General features: G+C 43.8%; 2 protein-coding genes across 3 annotated transcripts; one reads left to right on the forward strand and one right to left on the reverse strand.

The window, feature by feature from the left end:
* Positions 1-121: 121 nt before the first annotated feature.
* Positions 122-22007, reverse strand: LOC121623754 (WD repeat-containing protein 37-like). Of its 2 annotated transcripts, none has more exons than XM_041961188.1 (14): positions 21947-22007; positions 20239-20513; positions 18160-18256; positions 17928-18023; positions 16246-16310; positions 12539-12677; positions 12268-12339; positions 11895-11939; positions 11638-11714; positions 11169-11403; positions 10195-10336; positions 3171-3305; positions 2597-2711; positions 122-2510 (listed from the first exon to the last, which is right to left on the reverse strand). In XM_041961188.1, the coding sequence occupies exons 2-14, from the start codon at positions 20389-20391 to the stop codon at positions 2379-2381; spliced, it is 1503 nt and encodes a 500-aa protein (XP_041817122.1). In that variant the 5' UTR covers positions 20392-20513; positions 21947-22007; the 3' UTR covers positions 122-2378. The 2 variants fall into 2 exon arrangements, with proteins under 2 accessions (XP_041817122.1, XP_041817123.1); XM_041961189.1 differs by lacking the exon at positions 21947-22007 and adding an exon at positions 21371-21581.
* idi1 (isopentenyl-diphosphate delta isomerase 1) lies at positions 21764-26887 on the forward strand. The gene is made up of 7 exons (XM_041961190.1): positions 21764-21884; positions 22980-23128; positions 24222-24394; positions 24502-24594; positions 24898-25028; positions 25186-25290; positions 26063-26887. Exons 2-7 carry the CDS (start codon positions 22983-22985, stop codon positions 26273-26275), a joined length of 861 nt encoding a protein of 286 aa, XP_041817124.1. The 5' UTR covers positions 21764-21884; positions 22980-22982; the 3' UTR covers positions 26276-26887.
* Positions 26888-26980: the final 93 nt, after the last annotated feature.

Here is a 26980-nt window from a genome sequence, read left to right on the forward strand (position 1 = left end):
TCCAAGCTACCGGCATTACATCCAGATAAAGTGTGACTTTCAAAATAATACATCTTATTGAACTGAATAAAAGGGTGAGAGGAGTTTGTGTTAAGTAAGATGAAGAAGTGACAGGCGAGACTGGAGAAGGAAATCACACATTTTTATTGGAAAGTGTCAGAGAGCACATACCCGTCACAATAAAGTATGCAAAGTAGCTCACATAATGAAGTTTGAGTTGAATACGACTCGCCACAATGAAGCGAAGCCTATCCACTTTTTTTTACCCCTCCAATCTGGCACGCAGTAATTTAATGTATCAATCCAAAATCATATTTCCTCCGAGTCAGAACTCGTGGGGTGCGAATTGGACTTGCTTTTCTACCTGCGGATTAAAATGACATTGATTTCAGTGGGCGCGAGATTGAGTTCCCTGAATGAAACAGGAATAAAAATCCTATCTGCACTGTGCAGCGGAACACAGAGAGTTATTTAACAAGCAATTGGAAAAGTGCATTGATGCTCAGATGGATAAGGCTAATGCACCATTTTCAATGCAATGGTAAGGCATTTAAATAAGTTAATTACATTTTTAGGTTCATGCTACTTCAAAATCCATCCTGACTCTATTGTTGGTAGAAACAGCGGTACAGTGTGTAGCAGGAAGTTATGCATCCCTATGTACACTGAGCTACAGCAGTCACACAAGTACATCAGGTCATTTTCTGGGATTTACAGCACTGAAATAAGTTAAACATCTGAGATCAAAAACTACAGCATGACTTCATGTTTAGGATATTGCACAAGTGTAACAAGAGTTTCCTGGGTAACGCTTAAGCCCAATTCTAGTTGTAATTCTCCAACTGAGATTCAGTGCACATTTTAAGTCATATTCACTGATTTCCAAGACAGAAAGGGGCTTCACGCCGAGCACCAGACACATGGAGGAGCTGGGTTATTGCTTCTGTGTTTGGGAGAAAGAGCGCCTCCCACAGACTGAGAAGCCATCTACAACAAAAGGTGCAAAGGTCGTACAAGGCTGAGGGTTCGATGCAAAGTGTAAACACTACAACTTCATACTGACAGGCTGTTACTGAAGCACAGAAATAACCAGTAACCAAGTTCACTTGGTAATGACACACAACAGCGACACAGGGCTCTGAGTTGGCAACAGGCTGAAGAGGATGGCTCTGTAATTCACTGACACAAGGAAATACGGACTCTCATTATGGCTAAAAGTAGTGACAGCTAAACCTGTAACATATAGGGAATATTAGATTATGATAAGGTTGTACACATCCCTTTCACAGACCTACAAAAGATTTGTGAACAACAGAAGTACAGCCATTTCCCCATTATTGCTATGCTCTTGACACTTAGCATTCTGGCAGAGAGGCAGAAGAGAGTAACACTTGAAAAATGAAATCCTACTGTAAACATGGAACAAGGCAGAGTTACAGCATCGTAAGTTCGAAATATCGACAGCAAAATCTGGAAATGCGGAGGCTGGCTGTGAACTGAAATCAAAGGGAATCTCAGCGGGTGAAGACTTTCACACAGGGCAGCAGATCCCGTCTGAAACGCTTTAAGACAACTGTGCACGCTGCACAGGCGCTCGGGCAGGCATGATCCTCGACATGATGTGTTTTGTTCTATGATAAGAAATATTCAAAGGCTGACTAAAAGGATAAAAACATTTCACAGAACCATCTCTGCCAAACTCCACCCTCATAAGGTAGAGAACTGTAAAGACACTTAATCCATGAACTAGCGACAACCTGCCACACAGGTCACTTAATGAGGCCACGACATAATATATACAGTACGTCTTTATATCGTATTCTACAAACTCTCCTGGCCTTGTCATTGTTCTCTCACAGCTTTGCGAGTAACATTCGCACAACGGGTTTATCTACATGCAGGAGCAACCATTCAGCAGTAACTAAACAACAGTGATGTGAACAGCAGCCTGTGACTGTGGAGTCAAACACACGCTTTGATACGTTAAAACAGAAAAGGCTGGGAGTGAAGGGACCAGTCCAGCCACGTCACGACTCACGATTCATGCGGAATAAGCGAAAGGGTCGAATACAGGAGATCAGCCCAGTGGCCTCGCACACGCTTTGAATGTTGGAGCTGTGTCGCCCGCCGCTGCCGGCGTGCACGATGTATGACGGCATGATCCATCCATCCTACAGCTGCGTCCTCAAAGCAACACTAACAGTGTTCTTCACAGCAGCTGGAAATCAGTGACGACTAAAATGCTTCACACTCCCAACATGGTAGCATGTGCGAAGCCACGCATGACACTGTGTGTGTGTGTGTGTGTTTGTGTGTGTGTGTGCGTGTACACCGCCTCCTACTCTACTGTGTGTGTCTGCGCGTGTGTGTCAGCGGCGTCACTTCTCCTGCAGCAGTGCGGGGATGTTGATGTTCCAGCCGATGGCCTGCCGGTCGAAGCCGCAGGTGAACAGGTTGCACGACTGGTTCTCTTCGTTCCACGCTGTGCAGCACACCATTCGCCTGTGACCCTGCGCGCACGCACAAACACGGGTTTAATACGTTAGCTTTAATGACGCCGGCTGACCAATCAAACACCCGCCGTTCCCGTCCTTACCATCCTGTTGCTGCGCGGGAGCCTGGCCAGCCTCACTCCGCTCATGTCGAACAGTCGGACCTGTCGATTGTCGTGCGGCAGAGCGATGATCCTCTGGTTGGCAGAGACGCTTATCCTGAAACATTAGATCAAGTTCACTTTGAATTCTCCTGTAAAACTGCAATCTGGAGTTTCATTCTACAGTATTTCACTTTTTGGAAATTTCATTTAGCACTAGATTTGGAGAAATAACTCAAGCACAAATTCACTTTCAACTCCATATGCAGGCGTTCTAGGCGACTACGTCAGAGAAGAGCCCACTGTCTCAAAATCCATCACAGCAATGCAACAACATATTCATGTATAGTCCTGTGGAGTCACACTCATATATCACACCAGAATCAGCTCTGATGCAGTCATACATCATGCAGCAATTCAAGTTCTTCACTGGTGAAGCACTGATCCACCCATGTGTGGTTTATACTGTCTCACCTTTTCTTAACTTCATTCTCAGATTCTGCAATGACTCTGTCTACAGAGAATTCTCACAAAAGAGCCTCGCTCTCGTCCAGTTAACATCCCTCCTTTCGCCTACCTGTTCACCGCTGAGTCAGTGCGGATGGTTGCTATGGGCGACCTCATGTTCTTCAAATCCCACACCTTGACGGTGCGGTCGTCGCTCCCTGAGACCACGTTGTCGCCCACCGTGAACACTGCCGACGTCACCGTGCTGCGATAGACGGACACGCAGAGATTGGTGGTTATTACAGAGAACGTAATCCTCCCCCTGGTGTGTTCAAACTGGAATTAAAGGTGTGTCATTTCCAGGAGATTCACGCTGTACTCCACAATCCAATTTACAGAGAGTGTACTGGAGAGAGTTGATAGTGAAGTCCAGCAAAAGTGCTCCCATTTCTTCTAATTCAGGAGAAGGAAGAAAGTTTAGCCGACTGTATATACGGTTAGCTGACTTTGTTATTTTGGTTTAGTTGAGTTCATTATTTGAGCTTTCTGTTTAGCAGCTGGCAAATGCAGAAGTAACCCTGGTTGGGAAATGGCCGTATTGTCCTGCTCATTTATAGCAACACTGGATTCACACATTTGGGATTTTCACAGATTTTTGCCTGTTTTTGCTTAATGATGCAGCTGGAAATGTTGATTTTGCTGACCTCCAGCAGCGATCAGTACGCCCTGACACAACTGTAGGTGTAGTTACAGGCTGTGAAAGACCATGAAAAGATGGTAGGTGTGGTCCGAGGTGGAGGCCACTTTTAAAAACAAAACGGAAGAGAGACACTTTTTGTCTTGAAGTCCGATGCAAGCCTGACTCAAGCTTTCATACCAGGAGACACCTGATAGGCTGCAGAGATAAATGATGGCAAACACACAGTACATGTCTCTACACCGTCAGCGCATTGGAGGCAGAAACGTTCTTTATATGCACACAGCATCCCCCTCCTCCCGCGGCCCTGTCCACCCAGCCGTGGTGCACTGCTCCACATGATAGCGCTAAGGTCAGGCCTAGCCATTCATTTAATAGACCTTTAATATTTCCAATCTATTACTGCATGTCAGTCGCTCCTGCGAGGCTTTTTTCCTTCTCTCCTCCCTTTTGTTCCTGTTCATTCATGGAGGGAAGGTACAGAAAAAAAAAAAGCTCACTGATTCTTGATTAAGATTAGCGCTGAGTAATGCCCACACACACACGCACACACACACACAAGCACGCACACACACGTCACAAGCATCGTCTAGGGTTCCACTTCTAGCTTTTCTGCTTAAAACTGGCTTCCCTCTTAATTCAAATTGACACGGCATTAAGGGCTAATTAGGGAACTAAACTTTGTCCTATTAGAGAGGCCGAGGCTCAAGGAAACTGCTGTATCGTTACAGGCACCTTCTGACATTGCGGGGTACAGCCCACCTGGGAATACAAGAGGTAGAGAGACAGGAGGAGATAGGTGGGAGGTGTGTGGGGAGCCTAATCAGACAAGGTAATTGATTAAAAGGTTGATTAAGGTTAAAGGGTTTTCAGAATGGGTGGTGAGGAGGGAGGAGAGTGTTCAGTGTTGCTTAATAGCATCCCTGCAGTGTGTCTGACAGCCAAGGTCAAGACGCCCCGCGATCGGAGGCCTGGGGAGTTGGGAAGGAAGAGGGAATCGTGGGACATCTCTGCAGTTGGAGGAGTCACAGCGAGCAAAATTTCCCCCAAACCATAAAACCCAAAGGTCCTTTAGAGCCGTAACAGAGGCACGGAGGAGGTCAGAAGTGTGCAATCGCAGCACGATTTCAAGAACGCTGGGAGAGACGAAGCGAGTGTGGAGGAGACATCCTACCTCCATCTGTCGTTCTCTGTTTCCAAGTTCTGCCAACAGCCAACACTGAGGTTACGTAACAGTGTGAGTGTTGCAGCCTGTCAGTCACGACCCAGGTCACACCTATAGCCTCAGCTGCTGCAATGAAACCAAAGTCATATTTAACCGACTATACAGATTTTGCTCAATTATGGCTTCAAATTGCCCCCTTCGTCTTAACTGAGATGAAAGCTCTTACAGTCAGTTCTATACCCTTCAAATGAAAATAAACGCTCTCACATCCAGAGCTCGCCGCCTCACAGCAGTGTACGCTTTTCAGGCTGCTTTCACACGGAAATCAAATGACTGAATGCAACTATCTTTAGCTGCCTCAGTGATGATGTCTGATTTTTGGATTGTTTGTGGATTGCAAGGTGACGTACTGCGGCCAGACAGCAGAACTTCTTGTTACAATAGTCCCTAATTGAATGAATCCTCAGTGTTGTTACATTTGTCCTCGCTGAATGTAATGCAACATAAGTGTGACATAAAGACCAGGACATGAGGGAGGAAACCACTGCTGTTATATGGAGGATAAACTAGGATCTTACTGATGGGACATCTGAGGTGTGTGTGTGTGTGTGTGTGTGTGTGCTACTTTTAGAATAGATAAAAGCTTTAATTTACTCTGAAGATAACCATAAGCACGTAGCAATAAACAATAACTTTAATGGACTTGTGGGATAATTGAGTGCTGTTCTGCACAGTATGAACCGGTGCAATGATTGCACAGCATTCTAAGATTTTCAAGGGCTTATTAAAATGTACTTAATAAATTGAGAGAAATTACCGTACAAATATCCAATTACACTGGTAAACAACCAACAATGATGCACAACAAAAAGGGACTGCAGACAAGGACCAAAAAGTCATCACAGTAAGACTTTTTTACCTACCTGCACATTTCTATAATCCATAAATCTGTAAACTCGAGTACTTGTTCTGGCACTGTGGCTTTGATCCCTATCTTCTTTTAATGAGCATATAATGATTGATGTGTGAATTTATGAAATTCTCAAGGAACATTACAACGTGCTCGCTATAAGTGGATGACAGTGTAAGCCGAATGCCTAAACGGTAAAATGTGAGCGAAACAACTCAGGTACAGACGACTAAGAGGTTTTAGAACACTTTGTTATTTTGCTGACAGTCGCTGAGGAAGTCTCCGGTAAGTGCAGGTGTATTCCTCTAGAGAGGATGTCAAATCTGCATACACACACACACACACACACACACACACACACACACACACACACACACACACACACACACACACACACACACACACACACACACACACACACACATTTCTATCAAGCACAATCAAATATCTGTGAAAGCCGTCGATGGCAGGAGAGACAAATGGAACATGGCATTCCGTTTGTAGAGCACGTCTGCTGTCACTTCTTGTTTGCTCTCTGCCTTTTTGTTAGCTCACGTGCAGTTGTCATTACTCTGCAATTATGGCGGGGTGGCGGGATGGAGGGTGCATGCTGCACTTTTAGCTGCCGCGGTTCACTGTCAGGAAGCGTTAGCTGTAATTGCCGGTGAAGGCGGTGGAAACGAGAGACCGTCTCCCCTCCAGCTCTCAACCTCTTCTGCCTATTAGACCATTCACACTCTCCTCTCCTCCGCTGTTTCCACGGGAGGGATGCGGAGATTATGCCATTTATGCCATGTCATTATGCAACACTGGAGATTCTCGAAAATTAGCTGGAGAAATGGCAGGGAGAGAGCAGCCAGCCTCCGTTGGAGGGTCCGGTTAAAACAATAATTGCTCACACGCTGGGAAGTGGGAAGAGCATGCAGATGAGTAAACTGTATGTATTTGGGTGACTGTTGATGCAGCCTTTTACGATAAGACCCCAAACAAATACACAAACACACACACACACAAACCACCATTATATGGCTTTAGCGCAGTGCCCACTTGTTTTTGTGCTGTGCTGAAGCTGTATGAACTTTAAATGTCTATTTTGTATATAATACCTCATTATTGTACTTGCACTACATATTCTGAAAACTACACACTGTATTTTGGTTAATGTTAACTGCTGTCCATGTACATACTGTTCATAACGTATACGTCTGGTTGGTTGGTTGGTTGGTTGGTTGGTTTAATGACATAAACTGACATAAACATGACTAGATGGAAACAAGCATTCATTCATATTTTCTTTACAAGGAAACCTGCAGCTCCTTACGGCTTTACTGGGCTATACAAGGAGTTTCAGCTCGTCGTTAATCTGTCCCGCCACGCCTTTACTGTTTTGGTTCTCTCTCACCGCTGTCATAGTGTCGTTTTCGAAGAGGTTGGAAAAAACCCACTGTGCACTAACTGCTCAGTTCAAACTGTAATGACCTGCCAGAATTCCAAACTTATACTTTATCAGCACAACAGAGCATTTGAGGTAGTTTGCCTTGTGGTCCAGCAGAGGGTGCTCTTAAAATTCACTGTCAGTTTGACATATTACCTATTTATCTATCAGTAAATAAGCTAATCAATAAAAATGAAGGAAGACACTATTGAGCAATTTGTGATGATTGAATCATGACAAATTATTAATTTGAGATGATGTACAAAACCTCCCGAGCCCTGTGGTTATGTTACACCATTAGAATCCCCTTTGGTATTCCATATGACATCATCATCGGAATGTGTATGACATCATCATTAGAGTTCCTTTCACTGTCCCATATGACATCATCATCGGAATGTGTATGACATCATCATTAGAGTTCCTTTCACTGTTCCATATGACATCATCATCGGAATGTGTATGACATCATCATTAGAGTTCCTTTCACTGTTCCATATGACATCATCATCGGAATGTGTATGACATCATCATTAGAGTTCCTTTCACTGTTCCATATGACATCATCATCGGAATGTGTATGACATCATCATTAGAGTTCCTTTCACTGTTCCATATGACATCATCATCGGAATGTGTATGACATCATCATTAGAGTTCCTTTCACTGTTCCATATGACATCATCATCGGAATGTGTATGACATCATCATTAGAGTTCCTTTCACTGTTCCATATGACATCATCATCGGAATGTGTATGACATCATCATTAGAGTTCCTTTCACTGTTCCATATGACATCATCACTGGAGTTCCATTTACAGCATCTCTTGACTTTTAGTTTGTGCAGAATTTTAATGGGACTGTCAATTCTTTTAGAAGCAGATCTAAAACTCATTAGACAAGTTTAGAAAACTGAATCACTGTTTGCTAAAGGACACTGACACATCAGAGGTATGTCAGCTATGAGGGCCATATTCAGTGGCAGAAGTAGAGCTGCTGAAGGAAATCGAGGAGCTGAAAAGAGAGCTGGAGCGCAAACGAGCCTCACAAGCAGAAGAAAAACTGAGGGCGAGCGCGAGTGGAGAGAAGCTCTGTGAGGAACTGAAAAAGAAATGTTCATCATGTACAATGAAATGTTCAGCCAGATGTTCAAACCAGGAAGAAAGAGGACATTACAGCGGATCACAGAGTAACTGAGTAGGCTGCCAATAAATGCAAGGACCTGTCATTGCAGCATGCAGGCTTCAAAGCTGGAGCAGCAGGACGCTCTGGAAAAAGAACATGTGGAGCTCAGTTTGCAGCATAAAGCTTTAGCTTGAGGCGTCTGATCACTTTTCTATTAGCTGCTGTACCAGCAGTGTAAAACAGAGCTGAAAGTAAACGAGGACCAAGCATAGAAACATAATCCTCAGTAATATGTAGTACTATGTCTGCTGTGACTTCATCATTCCTTCAGCGTATGGATGATATGCTGTGTAAAATGTCAAATTCAAAAGGAGCTGATTAGTGAAAAGGTGGAGCTTTGTATGGCTGATTTCAATTCACAATTCTGAACATTAACTCCTCGAAAGCAGGTTAGTCAATGAACAGTAAGTAGATCAGTTTATAGGTGTAATAATAGATTCATTGATTACCTGACAGACGGAACAAAACTAACTGGCTACAGCTTCAGTTCTGGCTCCAAATATGAATATCTGCTGGTATAAGGATAAACTAAACTCTTTGGGTTTTCAACTTGTGGTTGGACAAAACAAGACATCTAATGATGTCACCTCAAAACATTTTCTAACATTTTCTGACATTTTTAGAGCAAATGATCAATCAAGTAATTGCTCTGCTTCGCTTAAAATATGCACCTAGTCTTTATTTTTTGCCGGAAGCTTTGTCAGGCTGCATAGAGCAGACTGAGCTGGGCAGGAAGCCAGACACCAGACAGGCATATTGCATCCGGTCATTTTTGTGCAGATTCCCAAATACCACATAAAAAAAGAAACCATTTCAAGGAAAATCAGGGAGAAATTATCAACATTATCAAAACAACAAAATCTAAGCAAGTCAATAAAATTTTCAGTCCTTATCCAGACAGTTTTTATCTGTTTGTCGGCTGGGCGGCAGTCTGCGACAATAAGCTGCTTTAAATGCACCACAGACGGAGAAGGGAGCAAGTTTTCACTTTAAAGACCATCGATGGCCTTGTGGGAAGGGAAGAAGAATGAAGGGAAGGAAAGGAGGAGGGCTGTCGTTAACTGTGAAACACTGGTGCTTAATCTCATTACACCAATTGTCTATGGGAGAGAATTAGAGTGGGATCTGCAGGAATTACACATGTTGGGGTCGTGCATAATGAGCTCTATGTAATCCCCCCACTTGCAATCAAAGGCAGCCAGAGAGCACCAGCCAGCGAGCACACACATGTAGACATGCACATAAACACACACACACACAGACACAGACACACACAAACACACTCACACACACTCTTCTTACGCCTTTTAAAGTGCGCTGCCATTGAAAGCCACAGACAAGCCTGACAGTCATCGGTTTGAAATGAGCGTCTGCAATTGAGTGTTAACAGCGAGCGAAGTGCCAAATTACACAGAGTGGGGGATTAACGCAGAAACGGACAGATAAATGAACAGGAGAGAGAGAGAGGTGGGGGGGAGAAGGAGAGGGGAGAAAGAGGAACAAACCGTCGAAGTGAGGAGAAGTGCTTGGTAATGAATGAGAGGCAAGTGGAGGATTTGGCTTAGAGCAAAAGGGTCTGTAAATGAATGTGGCACTGTAAAAGGGAAAAGAAAGTGTTGGAGGGATTCACAGGCCATAGAGATGCTACAGCGCCACCCTGTGGGCGAAATAGAGACAGCAGCGGCTAGCCTGCACTCAAACTGTTGAAACTTTAAACTACCTGTCTCAGCCAGGTTTGAGCTTGAGACAGACAGACTCACTCAGTGTGTCCCTGGAAGACGTTGACGGAGTGGATGGACGGGTCTCTGAAGTCCCACAGCCTGAATGTGGTGTCTCTGGACGAAGTAACCACCAGGCGCTGGGTGGGGTGGGTACAGCAGTGGGTCAGCTCCTGGTCATGTCCTGCACACACACACCGACACACAACAGTAAACACATCCATGGGTTTGTGTGGTTTTCATAGCGACACACGCTACTGTAACAAAGCAACAAGAGCACGTCAGTCAGAGCTCCACTTCACATCGCATCATTATCACGCTCTTACAGATTAAACACACAAGTGGTGACATGCTCATAATTGAGCTTTAGAGGTGCTGGTAGAGAGATTTTGTTATGCTTGGACAGAGCCTGGTTAGCTGTTTCTTAGCTGTATCTTTGTGCTAAGATAAGATAACTGGCTGCTGACTGTATCTTCATATTTAGCCTTCATACAGCACATGAGAACAGGATCAATCGTCTCATCTTGCCCTCAGCAGGAAAGCATGTAAGCGTGGTGTAATGATGATGATAATGATGCTACAATGCTTAAAGAGGCCCAAAATGACCATTAAATCTCTAACCAGCTCCTGCAGTCAAGTCTGCTTGGACTAGGATTATTTCACTGTGTGGTCACATTAAGTGAAGGAACCTGTTCACTGCTGCTCGATAAAACAATCAAGCAGCCTATTTTGTCTTCCATTTAAGATCAAGTTACTTACCTCTTCTCTGAATGCTACAAAAACAGGTTGGCGTGAACCTTTTGGACTCATTTTGGAAATAAAACACTTTGTCAATCAATTATTTTGCTGAGATGAAACAGTGGGCTAACTTGTTTTGTGATAGTGTTAATTTGGGTGTGAGTTGTAATTTAAGATCGCTGGAAAAGTATCAGGTGCTGGAACATATGTAATTAAATGTTAAGAGTTACTGCCTCGTGGTTCTACGCCTCTCCATATGTAGTCACAACTTTACATACCAGTGAGTGTGTGAACCAGCTCAGACGTCTCCACCTCGTACAGGTTGGCAGCGCGATCCCAGGAAGCTGTCACCACTTGTCGTCCTCCCACCAACCAATCAGCTGCGATCACTACACCCTGGTGGCTCTTCAGTGTTGCTGTAGCGACCCGGACGGTGGGGACCTCGCACGGGCCCTCACCATCCACCTCCCCTTCTTCTCTGTCTGACGAGTCCTGGTCGTCATCGCATGGAGCCTATGGGTGCACAGAGAGAGACACACACTACTTCAGCCAGTGCGCCCAGCTGTCCCCAGTGACGGCCCTGGCCTTGATATGACTAATTTGCCATGAAAGGCCAATTGACCTGTATGTAATTGTACGTAACGTTCACTGAGCTGGTAAATGCAATAAATTCTTTGACAGGAACATATTCTCAAAACTTCATGATATTCCAGCAGAGACTCCAGAGAACATGGCAAAGCTACTCACACTGACATCTGGTGGTGGCTGGGGGGCAGGAAGCTGCACCATGTAGCGCCAGATGTGAGCCGTCTGGTCCCCGGAGGCTGAGGAAACGTAAGCACACATCAGCTAACACGCAGCACGTTCAGATTTACAGCAAACTGACTGCTGGAGACAACAGAGGCAGGGAGAAGACGGCCTGAGAGCCACAGGAAGAATTAACATGTTGAATATTACATGTAACCAGTTCAACACAATAAATACACATGCAGTCGTATGCATACCTGTGAGGGCCATCTGCTCTGTGGGGTGGAACTTGATGGAGTTGACTGTGGGCGAGAGAACAATTAGACATATGTTACATTGAGTATTTGTTATTTAACAAGCAAAGTGGGCAAATGATGACACAGTTCTCTCTGACAGTAAGCCACAGCATGTGTTTTCGACATAAACCAGCCAGTGTACTTGCTGCATGAGTTTTCATTACAGCCATTTAAAAATATGAATTTAACCAATTCCTGCTGATGCACTGAACACAATAACATATTTAAACCTTGATACACAAAGTATGAATGCTGTACAGACGAATCTCATCATGCATTCTGAAAAGTCTGCATGGTTGTAGACAAAGTTCTGACATTTCTTGCGAACTATTACCTGATCCTGCGTGGCCGGCATACCTCAGCAGACATTTCCCAGTCTCTATACTCCACAGCAGAGCTGAGTGGTCTGTGAAGGGAGAGCAGGGGCAGACAACACCAAGCCAATCAGAACTGCACCAAGGTATCACAATGAATTTGACGATGACATTGAAGATGTAAGTATTTCAAGTAGCACCTTTGGTTTTGACGAATTATTCTTATCTAAATATAGAACAACGCCGCAGTGCCTGACATCATTAAACAGTCAGTGAAGTGACGTGGTGTACCTGCAGACGCGGTGCCCAGGACCACTGGCTGAGTCCGGGTGACGCTGAGGTCCCAGATCCCGTCCCGGTGGCCCATGTACTCCTTGAGCAGCTGGCACAAAGCCCGGGAGCCCGTGGTGGCTTTAAAGCTGGACACAATCTGAGCAGGGAGGGGAGAGGAGAGCATGACGGTGCTGAGCCGAACACAGGGTTGCTTAAATTAGAGGCCAAGTAAAGTAACTACAGGTGCACCAGTGTGAAGTTTTTAGAACTGATGGGAAGGCTGATTACTTTAAATACCAGCATATGTACGAGCCATCTTACAAGCCTCACCACATGGCCTCCTATGGCACAGTTACATACAAACAACTGTGTCTAATGGGTTTATGGACTAAAAGAAAGATAATTGTCCTGCAGCATTTCATTTTTTACAAGCATCACGCAGTTTATCGGCCTCTGAACAGATAAGGCACAGCGGGTGAGATTAGTGGGTGATCCAGCTTTCTTTGGGCTTAACTTTCTGATATCGTGAAGCCGGCTCACTTTTAATTGCACAGCTAACTTATTAAATATGCAACGTTTCCACATTATAAACCATTCATGTCTTTTCCTCTGACTATCTGTACTTTACCTGCCTGTATTGAATAAAGCCTTTCTTTACTTTGAACAGTTTTTAAGTGTATCCTGTACTCATAATAGTTTCTTCAGAAAAAAAAAGAATACACAGAAGAATAATTCATGCACATTTTGGTGGGTTTTTTGTCCATATTCACTCTAAATGACTGATGATCCATCCATCGTCTGATGTTTTTTTTTTTACTGGGGCCGGGTTGTGGTGGCGCTATGCAAAGTAGTTCAGACCTTCTTCCCTTTCCAGCTCCTCCTGGCCAGGCCATATGAGATATATAATGTCTCTAGTGTGTTCTGGGTCTACCCTGGGGTCTCCTACCAGCTGGATGTGCCTGGAAAGCCTCCATGGGGAGGTGCCCAGGAGGATCCTGATTCTATGCCCGAACCACCTCAACTGGCTCTCTTCGATGCAAAGGAGCAGCGGCTCTACTCCGAGCTCCCTCCAGATGTCTGCGCCCAGCCACCCTGCAGAGGAAACTCATTACGGCCACTTGTATCTGGCCTTGTTTTGGTCACTACCCAAAGCTCATGCTCAGGTGAGGGCTGGATCATACATTGACTTGTAAATCAAAAGCTTTGCCTTCCAGCTGAGCTCTCAATAGTCCAGTACAACGCCTGCACTGGTGCTGACGCCGTTCCAATTCACCCATCCATCTCGCGCTCCAATAAGCCTTAATTCATGAACAAGACCCCGATATACTTGAACTCAGCAGCATCTCATTTCTCTAAGTGTTAAGCTTACTGAAACCTGGTAACCCAAAGAAAGACAGACTAAATGAAACTGGCTTTGTGATGCAGACCCCTCGAATGACAACCTGCAAACTGTGCACATAGAGGACGATTCTGCAACTGCCAAAAGGTTTTTGGTTTCAAACTTTATGTCACTGGAGTCTTAATATCAAGACGAGCTCGCCGATTCAAGTAACAGTGTCAGGAATATGCTTTGTCAATGTGCGCTGATACGAACGGTGCACCTCTAAAAATATCTAGTGCCTGGTTACACGTGGCCTACAGCCTCAGCGGGCTTCCAGATGAACAAATTAAAGGGCGAAGAGTAGTTTCAGTTGTCACAGAGCGGTCACAACCTGTACCGAGCATGCTGCTGCAAGCAGACGGCTGACCACAGCAATAAGCTTGGATCATTGGTAGTCATTAGACGCAGCGGCGAAGCATCTGGTTCCCATGTGTCAGACCGTGTTAATGTATGCTCTCATTATGTCCGCTGGGCTCACATTCACATTACGCTAACAATACAATCTTATTTGTTTCATGTCACTGAAACACAATGAGCAGCGAGCATGAAGAATAGCCCATTCCAGTCAAGGTATACTGAGGATGTAGTTAGTGCAGATCATTAGTTTCAAGTCCCGTCAGTCCCAACAAAATTAGTTTCTGGTCATGTTTCTTAGCCAGCTGCTAGGTTAGCTGTATATTACATAGCAGCTACTTCTGTCAGGTGGTTAATCTAAGAAGTCCTCCCTTGATCCTGTGTATCCTCTCATCTAACATTCAAGTCAGAAGAGGATCGTGTCCCACTCTTCATCACGCTCAGGCTTCGGCTGCATTCGGATTGTTTGCTTTAAACAAAGCGAAGGAGGACGAGGTTAAAGACGTGTTTGAAAGCCATGTTACACTGAAGCAGGACACAGCTAAAGGATTTCAGAACAGAAGATGCACTCGGTGCACGTTTGTACTTTACTTTTCACTCACTGATGTGAATGAAGCACTTGCACTGTAGAGCCCTGCATTAGAGTTGCACATTTTTGGAAAGGATTTCGTTGCTTTCTTGCCAAGAGATAGATTAGAAGATACCACTCTCACGTCTGTACTGTAAATGTGACACTAATGCCAGCAGGTGGTTAGCTTAGCTTGGCATTAAGACTGGATATTAAAACGATTTGTTGGGTTTACAGAGGATACATGCTGCACAGGCAACCAGTGGAGACTCCAAGTCGCTGGTTCTGGCCAAGAAATATCCCAGCATGCTCCAGTTTATACACAGATTAAACAAACTAGATTTGGTCTTTGGAGGTGCTGGTCTGCAGATTTGTTTCTTAGCTGTAACAGATTAGAGTTTTTGAGTTAAGTTAAGTGACTGCTGGCGTTAGCTTCATATTGAGCATACAGACATGAGAGCAGTATCAATCTCCACATCTGACTCTTGGTGAGAAAGCAAAAAAGCGTATTTCCCAAAAATGATGATCCATTCCTTTAAGAGCAGTTCAAAGACGGATTTTTACTGAATGTTTCTGAGTTTGAGGCCAGTCTGTTTATACTTGTGATGTGGAAAACTGTTTGACTTGTATAATTCCACATCAGGCATTTGTTTTGACATTATGAAAACTGACATATTTGGACATGATGGAAAGGGACTCAAGTGGTCGCCAAAGTAATTGAGGGTCTCTACTGGCTGTCAATTCATTGTAAAGAATAAGTTAACCATCATGGCAGTTCCAAAAATACAGTGTACTCTCTCAAGAAGTATTTTTGTGTTTGTTTACAAATGCAGCCGTTCACCCAAATGACTCGCGGCAGGGTGCAGAGCAGAGAAGAGATGAGGAGTCAAGGTCAGACTGTAGTTAAAAACAGACTCAGATCCACAGCTGTCCCCCACTATGCTTAGTGACAAACAGAGCATTCAGGAAGTTACCCATGAATCTCCTCCCCACAACTCCCATGTGGCCACACTGAAGTTGCGAGGTCCACCTATTTTGCCGTGGAAAGTGTACAAGCGCTACATCGGCAAGAGATTTAAAAAAAAAAAGGAAAAAAAAGTCAAAGGAGATGTCATTTTGTGATAAACGCTTATCAATATCAATGCTAATCAAGTTTCCTTAACCCCCGTCGCTCCAAAAATCTTTATATAAATGCATCAGCACTTCAGAAAGAGAAGAATTGAACAGTAATGATTTGTGTTTTCCCAGGTTTTACGTATGATGACTTCAGATGAAGAGAAAAGGGCTCCCATCCCCTCGCAACGCAACAAAGGGCCTTTGTTTCCATTACCCCCAGCCTTAATCCCAGCACTTCAAATAATCCCACAGATGATCAATCTAACGAGCTCTACAGAAGAGGCTACCAGAGTTGGAAGCACATACCTTGCTGGTAGAGGCTTTGTAGGTCGTCTTCAGCTTCTGTGACAGCTGACTGGTGCTGTGGCTGGCTGTGTTATGGAGGGACAAAGAACACTGCATGAAATTCACCACTGAGGCACCAAGTCATTGGTTGGTTTCACTGCTGCACTAATGGCCTAATAAAGTGCCACGGCCAATGCGCTCAGCAATACAAAACTTTGTGTGTTTCTAGTTATTAGTCGTCAGCACTGTCTGCATGGCTACGGATGACTTTGAATACACATGCAGTGGAACTGGAAATTACCAGTTAGACTGGGCTTACTTCAGGCAAATCAGGCTTATTTCCAGGAAATAAAGGACATTTAAATGAGTCTGACCTGTTACCAAGGAAACATATCCCTCCAGACCAGCCTGTTCCTGCTCAGGCTAGTTTTCAGGTGTAGCTTCACGTCAGTTTTACTGTACAATCCAACCTGCCACACTGACTGTCTCCCTGAAGGCTGCTGCACTATGAACGGCTGTCAGTTTATAGTACACGTCAAACCTAGTACATTTTGTGAACATATGTACTTCAAAATATGCTGAAATTAAAATTGAACCTGAATTTCATCTATTAGAAATATAAGAGGATGGTGAAGGTTGATGGGAATGTATGTTTTCATTATATGGAAGCTATTATATCACTTTTACAAACCAGGTGGCAAAATCCAATTAAACTTTGTAGAAAATGGTAACCTTCATTTTATGTTCATCATGCAAATAAAATTCACATGACTCTCGATGCCAGGATTGTCACCAGAGCAGTCAAAGTCAGCTAACAGAGGAGTTCAGTGGGGCTGAGTTCATCTCTACCTGTCGTCAAGTGTGAGCTCACTGCTGGTCGACGAAATGCTGCAGAGACTGGTCGTATCAGTGGTTTTGATTGGTTTTTGTTTATTTTACTCTCACTATCATATGTTCATTACATGTTTGATGTTCTGAAGTCACGAACAAGCAGTTCTTCACCCTGACTTGAGCTGGTCTGTTCTCACTGGTTCTGAGTTGGCTTTATTAAAATGGTTTAATGCTGGTTCAACCTGTTTACCAGAACCAATGTGATGAAACCCCCATCTGGTGCAATCTGGTTCTATGCATCTTTCTTCTATCTCTCGCCTCACACATCCTGCCAGGGGTCAGTGAAATTATGTTGGAACTTATCAAATATAGATTATAGCTTCTGAAGAGCTACATATTTTATATATTACATATTTCTGAAAACGATGGATCAGGACATACTGTATACTATATACGGTATGAAACACATCACTGCCAGTGCACTTTTTTCTTTAACTCAGGAGGTCGAACAGGTCGTCCACTGATTACAGGTTTTTGGCAGTTCCATTCCCACCTCTCTCTGTCCACATGTCAAAGTGTCCTTGGGCGAGATACTGACCCTAAAATTGCTCCTCATGGGCAGGCCAGCACCCTGCGTGGCAGCTCGCTGCCATTGGTGTGTGTGTGAATGGGTGAATGACCTGCAAAAGCCTTGTAAAACCCTACATGGATGTGGCCATGTCAACAATATATTGATTAAAATTCTAATGGGTGCCAGCCTAAAGCAGGCAGAATTTTTCAGTCACATAATTTCATTTTAAAGCCACATAATTTCAACTGCTATCTGTTAAATGTACTGAGACATCCAACAGACTCCGTAGGAAACACTGTACCTTTTGTTTTCAGAGCTCCCTTGGTGGGGTCTCCTCCCTCAATAGTCTGACCATCTCCGGTCAGGCGCTCATTCAGTGAGTCAATTTCCCGGCGTACTGTAATGTTAGCACAGGGAAAGGGCATCAGTGAGCAAACACTGGTCAGTCAGTCAACACCTGAGGATCAATACAGCCAGGTACGCGCCCAAGAAATCTAAATCCATTTCCTTGACTCTTTCAATGAGTTACTCACGTTCGATGTTCTCAATGTAGAGGTTTTCAAACTCGCGCTCAATCTGGCCGAAAAGGTCAAGAAGATTGTTCCGTAGGGAGAGGGGCAGCTTGGAGTCCTGGACGGACAGACGGACGGACAGACAGGAAAAGAGCAGTGTTTGAATAAACCTGATAGAAAGGTGATAAATAGGCCTAAACATTAGGGATCAAGCTGCTGACAGGAGCAGGACTCACCACTTTTATTCCCTTCAGATCCTTGCAAGCCTGGTATTCTCTTTTAATAAGACAATGTGATATATACTGTATGCTGTGCTTAAAAATCTGAACTTCAAGGGCATTTCAACAGATGTTCATTTAAACATCAATACAATAAAAAAGGTGCTGACAAGAACAAATACGAGTTCACAATGACAAATAAGAATCCTTTATATACAGTATATCATATATCACATAGACGACAAGAGCAACCCACTTATCTCACGTCAAACAAGCCTGTGTTCACCTGATTTAATCAACCAGCAGCAGAGTTTATATGAAACATATCATCTCCAACCTACAAACAATAGACTAGCTAAACAACAGCCAGGGTCCAACTCATTTCAACTGACTTACCTCCATGGTGAGCTCAGCGGACCACCAGGCTACACCAGACTAGCATGCAAAGAGACGTAAAAAGCTGCCATGAAAACAATGGATTCAGCAGGCTGCGTCTGACAGCTCGCCTTGAAGGCTGCTGCTTATTTGTCTAGCCATCTGAAAGACCAGGAAACCAAATACTTGACAGTCACTCTTTCTTCTGGCGCGCGTTCAACACCAACAGTTTGCCACGGTGACGTTAACCGCCTGACCATTCTGTCAGCACCACATGTCAACACACTTTGTAAATTAGCAAACAACAAGCGGCCCTTATGAATTTAAAGCCGCTTAGTCGTGGCACTAAAGCCAGCAGCGTACTGTGGCTAATAATGACAGCATTGAAAGTGCGGAAGAAAATGCATTCTGTGTGTTATATATGGGTGCATAAAGCTGTCTCTGTGTGTGTGGAACTAGTGCTAGTGGGGGGTAGACTGGGTACATAAACAGAGCCAGCATGTCTTGGCAATAGACAAAAAGGCCTGGTGAAAAGACTAATCAGACCTGGACAAGCAGCCCATATTAAAACTTGATGAGACAACAGGTCAGTGCAAGCTGAGCTCTAGTTTTAGTGGCTGATAATAGGTCATTGTCAAGCAGAGAAAGTAAATGCTAAAGAACCTCCATGACCAAAACTAGGGCTGAGCAATACTGACAAAAATCCAGGGGGCAATATTTTGATCCAAAAATCTGGATCATGAAAAAGCCACACACACTGTTTTGTCTTTCATTCCACCAGCTCAATGTCAGAAACACATGATGACACTATCTAAAACGCTTGAGACATCAGTTCAGTCACTTTACAGGCAACTCCCGAAACACCAACAACCAGGATGTTCTTGATCAAACAGAAAAAAAGCTTCTATTGTCTCAGCAGCTACGAAGCTTGACTGCTGGTTTGCATCAGGAAATACCTGCTCATGTAAACTGTAGCTCCAATTTAAATAACCTGTTCGAACATAGTTAATCACTAACTTGATGGAGGTGACCACAGTACATTCCTTTGTTTTGACAAAATGAAATCAGTAACCAGCATGAACATCCACAACAGACAGTTGATGAAGGTTTACAGAATGCAAAAGGCTTAGAGAAAGGAAGCAAACACATTTTCCAAATGGGAGAAACCAAATCGCATAAACACATGGTAGCTTGCAGCTGTGGATGTTGCAACATCAGGTAAAAACTAAAAAGCAATGCTGCTCAACCGGCTGGTACTGTACCCACATGACTGACAAAAAAACAGCCTCACACCAAGACAAACTAACGATCAAAAGGCTAACTGATTAAGAACAACTTAATAACCCTAAACTTATATTTATATTGTGAGCAGATCTGTGGGCAATGTCTATAAAATATGTTATTAGCCGCCTCACCAGCTGCATGTTTAGCAAAATCTTTGCCTGCAGCTGTCAGAGTGTGCTGGTGTGTGTGAGGGAGAGAAGGGCATGGATGTGTATCTCCTCACCTGACCCTCCAGCATGTCTCCTCTTTGGATACCTGGTGGCCTCTCCTCTGTGCTGTTGGTGCGCCGGATAGATAAACTGTGAGCCTTGCGCTTCTGCTTGGGGTGACGGGCAGCCGAAGCAGAGCCGCTGCTGCTTCCGCCCTCCACAGGCATCCCTCCTACCTCGTGGGTGGCCCTGCCCCCTGCTCACCTCTTACCTGAGAATCAGGTAAACAAAGGCCTGGCTCACTAGCTGGCTGGTGGTTGGATTAGGACGGTCTGTTATCACCACCTGCCTGCAGGTAAAAAAGGAAGTGGAGTTCAGGTTCACAGTTATATTGCTGTGCAACATTGCAGGAACTGCACAAGGTGAGAGGAAGCCTTCACTGCAGGGATCCAAACAAATACAAATAGATGAGCTTCTTGGTGCAGCATGCTGCTCTGAAACTAATTCCAGACTCCATTAAAAAGTCGAGCAATTTAATGCTGCTTCGCTTAGTAGCAAAAATGTAGTGTTGTTTGTAGAACTGACCTTAGACAACTAATAAATAACAGTTGCCATGATCGACCAAGCACTTTTTTAATAAAACGTCTTTTCGAGGTGACTCACTTTACTGACTATCACTCACTGCTGCTGGAGGACGACTGCATGAATCACAGGTAAAACCTGTGGGATCAGACATTCTGTCGAATAAATGGTAAACTGTATGTCATCTGAATTTACTATTGACAGACCTAAAGTCATCTTCTATAATAAAGCTGCGATTGCCAGCAGGCATCTCGACATTAAATCACAGTATTTTAATGAAGCTCAACATCCCGGCCTTCACATGCTAACAGGACGACACATTTTGGGACTATGCAGGTCCGTGCTATCGTTTTAATGGCGTAACGCCACAGTTGACGTTAAGGGTAGCTGGACAATGCGATCTCGAGTCATTCAGTTACAATCTTAAGACTGAAACATGCCTGAATATGGAAGTATGACATGCGCCAGAACACGCGAGTTTATTTAACGTTATGCACAACGACTACCTTTAGCAAAATAACATGGTAAATTACGCTTGCAAAATGAATATCCGACGTAGCTTTCATGACTTGTGACCCATCACCGGTATTACTCTGACATGTACGAAACAGGAAGGTCACTCACCGCTGTCACTGCCTCTCTGAATTCATACTTGGCTAGCATGGAGGTCTAGAAGCGGAATTAGCTTCAGGCTAGCGCAGGGAGACTGCCACATATCACCATTGCGGCATCAGATGCTAAGCGACATATTGGATGAGCTAAAGAGTTCCTAACTCGATATGAATTGATGTAAACCTGTTAATTTGTAATTTTCAACATGGTGTCAACCCATGCCTCTGACGGTATATGTAATGTCACGTTACAGTTTTGCAAGTATCAGAATTTTAATCAAATTTTGACACATTACGTATTATATTGGCGCACCGACTTCCGTATTACGTGGTTTGTGTTTGCACTTTGTCAGCCAATAGGCTGTCACACCGATAAAAGCGTATCCAATGAAAAGCCGCGACCTCGGAAGGAGGAAGTGATGGCTACGTCGTTCAACCACAGCGTTCGGCTCTAAAATGTCGTCGTAAACAAACTCAAAATACGTACACATTCGTGGTTTATCTACCTGAAACAAGAAAATTATCTTGTAAGTAACTGAGCGTTTTATTTGATTCTCTGTAGGTTGTACATTTAGCAGACAATGCATACTTATATCCAGTTGTCAGAAGCCTGGGTGGTGCGGGCTGTCCTGTGCAGTGGTCTGATGGCGTGTTGACAATCGTTGTTCAGAGGAAAACATGTAGTGGATCATACTGGAACGGGTCAATAATACCCTGCCTTTTTACTGTATGCTTAATGCATCAGTGACCGCTAGCAATAAAATATAAATTAGTAAAACACTCACAAGAGCCATTCTACTGCATTGCATGCTTTACATTTGATACTTTAAGTACACTTAACACATACTTTTACTTGAGTGACAAGTTGCAGGAATGCAGGACTTTTACCAGTAATGGAGTTTTTTTTTTTTTTTTTACAGTGTGACACTAACCTTTATTTAAGCAGAGACGCCACTGTTTCTTCCATCACGGAATATTAACTTTGAATCGTTAAACTGATGGAAATCCATGGCTGCCAGCAAAAAAAATGAAACACATTAAAATACCCAAAACAATCCGGATTGCGTTGATTGAAATTAATATAGTGCTTGAGCAATTAGTCGATTGATTTATAAGTGAATAGATATGTTTACAGCTATTTTTATAATTAATTTACTGCATCGTTAATCGAGCAAAAAATAAATTTGCATGCCATATACTGGTTCCATATGCTTTTCCTAGGCATTTAGGACTATGGAAACCCCTGCCCTTGTCATTTTTTTTTTTTTTTTTTTACAGTTTATACATCAGTCAGTTAATCAAAAAGTGATAGATCAGTAATGATCAATTTCCCAGCTTGGGATAAATATATCTATCTATCCATATATATCTATCTATGAACATCATAGTTCCAGTCCTAAACTGTACTGTAAAGCATATGTGTAAGGGTTTAGTGGGTTAAAGGCTAAAACTTTCAAAAACTAACTTTATGGCCATTGGTGTTAATGTTCATCCTCGGACCCCACTTCAGCCCCCAGGTGTTATCAGCGGCTCTCCCACCATCCTGACAATCCTGATCTTTCTCCGGTTTTTACCGGCAGCCACACCTTCTGTCCTCGTGATTGGTTTTCTGTTTGTGTCAGGCGATGGTGCGGGGTGTGTGGGCGGTGCTCCGGATGGTGTCCTGCGAGGGGGCTACTGCGCTGAAACCAAACGCTCCTGGACGGGCTGCTTCATTGTGGCTCAGACCCACCTGCTCACCGATCGCTTCCTGCCGCAGAGCCGTGTTCAGGTAAGCCGGGACCCTGCAGGTCCCTGAAACCGCTTTCAGCCATGCTTTGAGGTTCAAGGCAGCAAAGCCAGAGATAAGCCTGTTGACCATGAGCTCAGTGAGCCATCGGTGATCGTGTGTGCTATTGATAGCTGAGCTGTCTCGATGTGGCTTTACGGACAGGTTAAAGTACACAGTTTCAGACCAGCTCAAAGCCTGAATGTGGTCTCTTGTATTCGGCGTACAGCAAGCTGCACTTCCTGCTGTGTAATTACAGCATGCACATTAAGAAAACTTTGTGGCCAAGCACATAAAATACAGCCTGCTTTCACTGTAGTTAGATAATATTGATAGTTAAGCGTTTATGTCCATCATCAAGCAAATATACCAGCTTCTCAAAGGGGGCTAAGATAAGAAATAAGATAAGGTACAATTTATTAATCCCCTGCTGGGGAAATGAGGGCTATTTTCTCCAGTTTGTATTTTAAATCATTGTACGTTGTAATGTTATCACCATACCAGAATTTAAAACTTTGATACAATACTAAATGATAATAGAACAGTTGTTATTTTTATTAACCTGCACACTGTGCTGGTACAGAAAAAGTCACTGAACACATTTTACAATATACTTTCAATATGACCGAATGTATAATTGGTATTATATATGGTTTTACACACATGGTATAGAAGGGTTTGGGTGTTGGAAGGTTAAAATAAGCTGCTGACCTTGTAGATGTTCCAGACTTCCCTGATAATACTGAATGAGAAACACTGACCAACACATTGTTTTGCCTCCTCCCTGGTGGTCATTCTGTATGTACTGTATAAAGCTGAGCAAATGTAATGTTACATTAAGATTTAATATGATCTATGTCCATGTACGCATGCTGTACTGAGACCTCTGATATCAGATTCGCTGAGGCCCATCAAATTTCTTCTTTTATTTGTCTAAATGAAGATTGACCAGGATTTCAAAATTTTCCACATTTTGGTCAAATAGTACCTACCCTGTTCACAATGTCACATTGAAAGAGCACAGCTCCTGTTTTGATGTGAATACACACTAAGCGGTCAACTGTTTTCTGCCTGCTGCTCCTCCTGTGCGCTGCAGCGAGGCGAGACACCTACAGTCTGCCGCCAGAATGCCCGAGATAACCACGGATCACCTGGACGAGAAGCAGGTGCAGCTGCTGTCCGAGATGTGCATCCTCATCGACGAGAACGACCGCAAGATCGGAGCGGACACCAAGAAGAACTGCCACTTGAACTCCAACATCGACAAAGGTTACACATCTGCCATGTTAAACCGCACGCACCTGTCTTGCCCTTAGTGCATCTGGTATTTTTATTTCAGTCATTTTGTACTGATGGTAAATTGTTTGTTTTGCCAGGTTTATTACACAGAGCTTTCAGCGTCTTCATTTTCAACAGTGACGAGAAGCTGCTCTTGCAACAGAGGTCTGACGCCAAAATCACTTTTCCAGGTCAGTGACAAATCCTTAGACCTCGCAGTGTAACCAGTATCTAAAATACTCATGTGATCCACTGGGGCACAAGTAGTGTCAGATGGAGCACAATGAGAACGAAGCCCTATTAGGAGCATGCACACTTTGTAAACTTTGTGGTCAAGATAACACCACAGGCTATTGCATCAGTTGGAATACTTAATCAAAACTAGTGATAAAACTGTTTGTCAAATAACTGATTAGCAGCCGGACAAAATTATTTTCATAGTTGTTTATGTCTATCATAAAGCAAACATACCCCCCTTCTCTGTGCATGTACAGGCTGTTTCACCAACACATGCTGCAGCCATCCTTTACACACAGACAGTGAGTTGGAGGAGAAGGATGCATTAGGAGTGAGGAGAGCTGCTCAGAGGAGACTCGAGGCTGAACTCGGTATCCCCATGGAACAGGTATACTTTGTGTGTGTGTGTGTGTGTGTGTGTCTGTCTGTGTGTGTCTGTGTGTGTGTGTTGTTCTGGCCTCTGCATTTAAAGGGAGAGGATTATTGAGGACTGTGGAGAATCCTTCCTTGCGTCTGAGCTCCTCTGCCTTCCTGTTGCTCGGCAGGTGACACCAGATGAAATGACGTACCTGACAAGGATCCACTACAAAGCCCAGTCAGACGGTGTGTGGGGAGAACATGAGATCGACTACATCCTCTTCATGCAGAAGGTATGTAATGTAATGTCTGTTTCAGTCTCTGCCAAGTCACAAATTAAATGCAGGGCTCCTTGGCTGCTAAATACTACGTTCACCAGCTAGTTGCTAATTCAGTCAGTCTACTGTTCGGCGCTGGGCAGGTAGCGAGCATCTATCTCCTGCATCTGGAAATGATGCTGAGTTAAAAGATGCTAAAATGCTCCATAGAGCTGAGAGGAACAAAATATAAAACATACTGATTATAGCTGCCTTAACTCTGTGACTTGAATGTGCTGATCACACAGGAGAGGCACGCTCTGTATCTGAGCTGCACACTACCTATCCTGGTCTAGTCTAATGACTCACTTGTTTGCAAATCTTCAGCTACATAATTCACACTGAGAACGGAAAGAGCTTTTTAGCTACAACCACCAGCTAGTGGAACTCACTCTGTCAGCCTAAAATGTTTCCACGTCTCATAACTGCTGCTGTGGTATATTTATTTCTGCTGATGCAGTCGGCTGACTCCTCAAGAGATACTTGTTTCTAATCTGAATCAATTTAGTAGCACAATCAAGCTTTGATGACAAGCGTGGTAGAACAGAGACTGCTACACGTAAGCTTGGGAAATTCACTGTTTTCTAAAACATGAGATACAAATAGGTGTTCTGCAGTAGAGCTTGGATGCAGCTTGATCCGATTAAAAGGCTCTCTGTATGATTTAACTTAGAAGTGAAGTTATTTGACACTTTACTGAGCCTAACATTATGGGCAATAACACTGTCTTTCTCGTGTCTCTCTAAAGAACGTGGATTTGAGTCCAGACCCCAACGAGATCAAAAGCCACTGTTACGTGAGCAAGGAGGAGCTGAAGGAGATGTTAGAGAAGGCCAAGCGCAAGGAAGTGGAGATCACACCCTGGTTCAGCCTCATCGCAGAGACCTTCCTCTTCAAGTGGTGGGACAACCTGCAGAACCTCAAGCAGTTCATAGATCATAACACAATCCACCGCATGTAACCCCAGACCAGGAACAGGCTCTGTCTCCAGTCATTTCAAACCTTTGGTTGTACATGGCCGAGCTGCCAGAGGCCTCTGACCCTCTGATGTCGAGTAATAACCATCACTGGCTACTTTTCGAGGCAGTAGAAAGCGTAGGACCTCTACATCAAAAGAGGAAGCAGAGAAGGTTTAACGGAAGAGGTGGTGAGGTTCATGGTAGGTTTGTAGTTCTGTAGTGCATTCATCTACCAACAAGAGGTGATGCAACAAGGGCTGGTAGGCTGACTCATAGTCTTAAATAATTTAAAAAAAGCTCATAGCAGTACATCTTCTCGTCGGTTCTGATTAGATGCACAGTGGATTTACAGACTGAACAGAAGTAAAGAAATGTCACATTTTATAGGTAGAAAATGCAATGCGATCGTTGACAGTTCCATGAAGAGAATAGCCTATTTTTATATTAAAACTTTAAGTGCCTCAGTACAGGCCATAAGGTTGAGATGAGTAGTGTCTCAAAGTGCTGATGTGTTATCACAACAACCACCGTCACTCTGTATATTGCTGACAACAATATCGGTGAACAAGCTGTGTCTTTGTACCCTTTTACACAATAAAGTGTTTGCTTGTGGTCACTGGCAGCAGATGGATGTATTTTGTACTGAAGGTCTTTAAAGTTTGGGAAAAATCCAAAATGTCAAAAGAACACCATAATATGGTAGTGAT

Source organism: Chelmon rostratus, chromosome 20 (genome assembly GCF_017976325.1).
Source record: "Chelmon rostratus isolate fCheRos1 chromosome 20, fCheRos1.pri, whole genome shotgun sequence".
Taxonomy (NCBI): Eukaryota; Metazoa; Chordata; class Actinopteri; order Chaetodontiformes; family Chaetodontidae; genus Chelmon; species Chelmon rostratus.

Excerpts from the sequence above, each read along its gene's own strand:
- idi1 (XM_041961190.1), top strand. The coding sequence starts at position 22,983 with ATGGTGCGGGGTGTGTGGGCGGTGCTCCGGATGGTGTCCTGCGAGGGG. Across the intron at positions 25,029-25,185 it reads TCGGTATCCCCATGGAACAG|GTGACACCAGATGAAATGAC; the intron begins GTATACTTTGTG and ends GTTGCTCGGCAG. Across the intron at positions 25,291-26,062 it reads ACATCCTCTTCATGCAGAAG|AACGTGGATTTGAGTCCAGA; the intron begins GTATGTAATGTA and ends GTCTCTCTAAAG.
- LOC121623754 (XM_041961188.1), bottom strand. The coding sequence starts at position 20,391 with ATGCCTGTGGAGGGCGGAAGCAGCAGCGGCTCTGCTTCGGCTGCCCGT. Across the intron at positions 2,712-3,170 it reads ACTGACTCAGCGGTGAACAG|GATAAGCGTCTCTGCCAACC; the intron begins GTAGGCGAAAGG and ends CTAATGTTTCAG. Across the intron at positions 2,511-2,596 it reads TCCCGCGCAGCAACAGGATG|GGTCACAGGCGAATGGTGTG; the intron begins GTAAGGACGGGA and ends GCGTGCGCGCAG.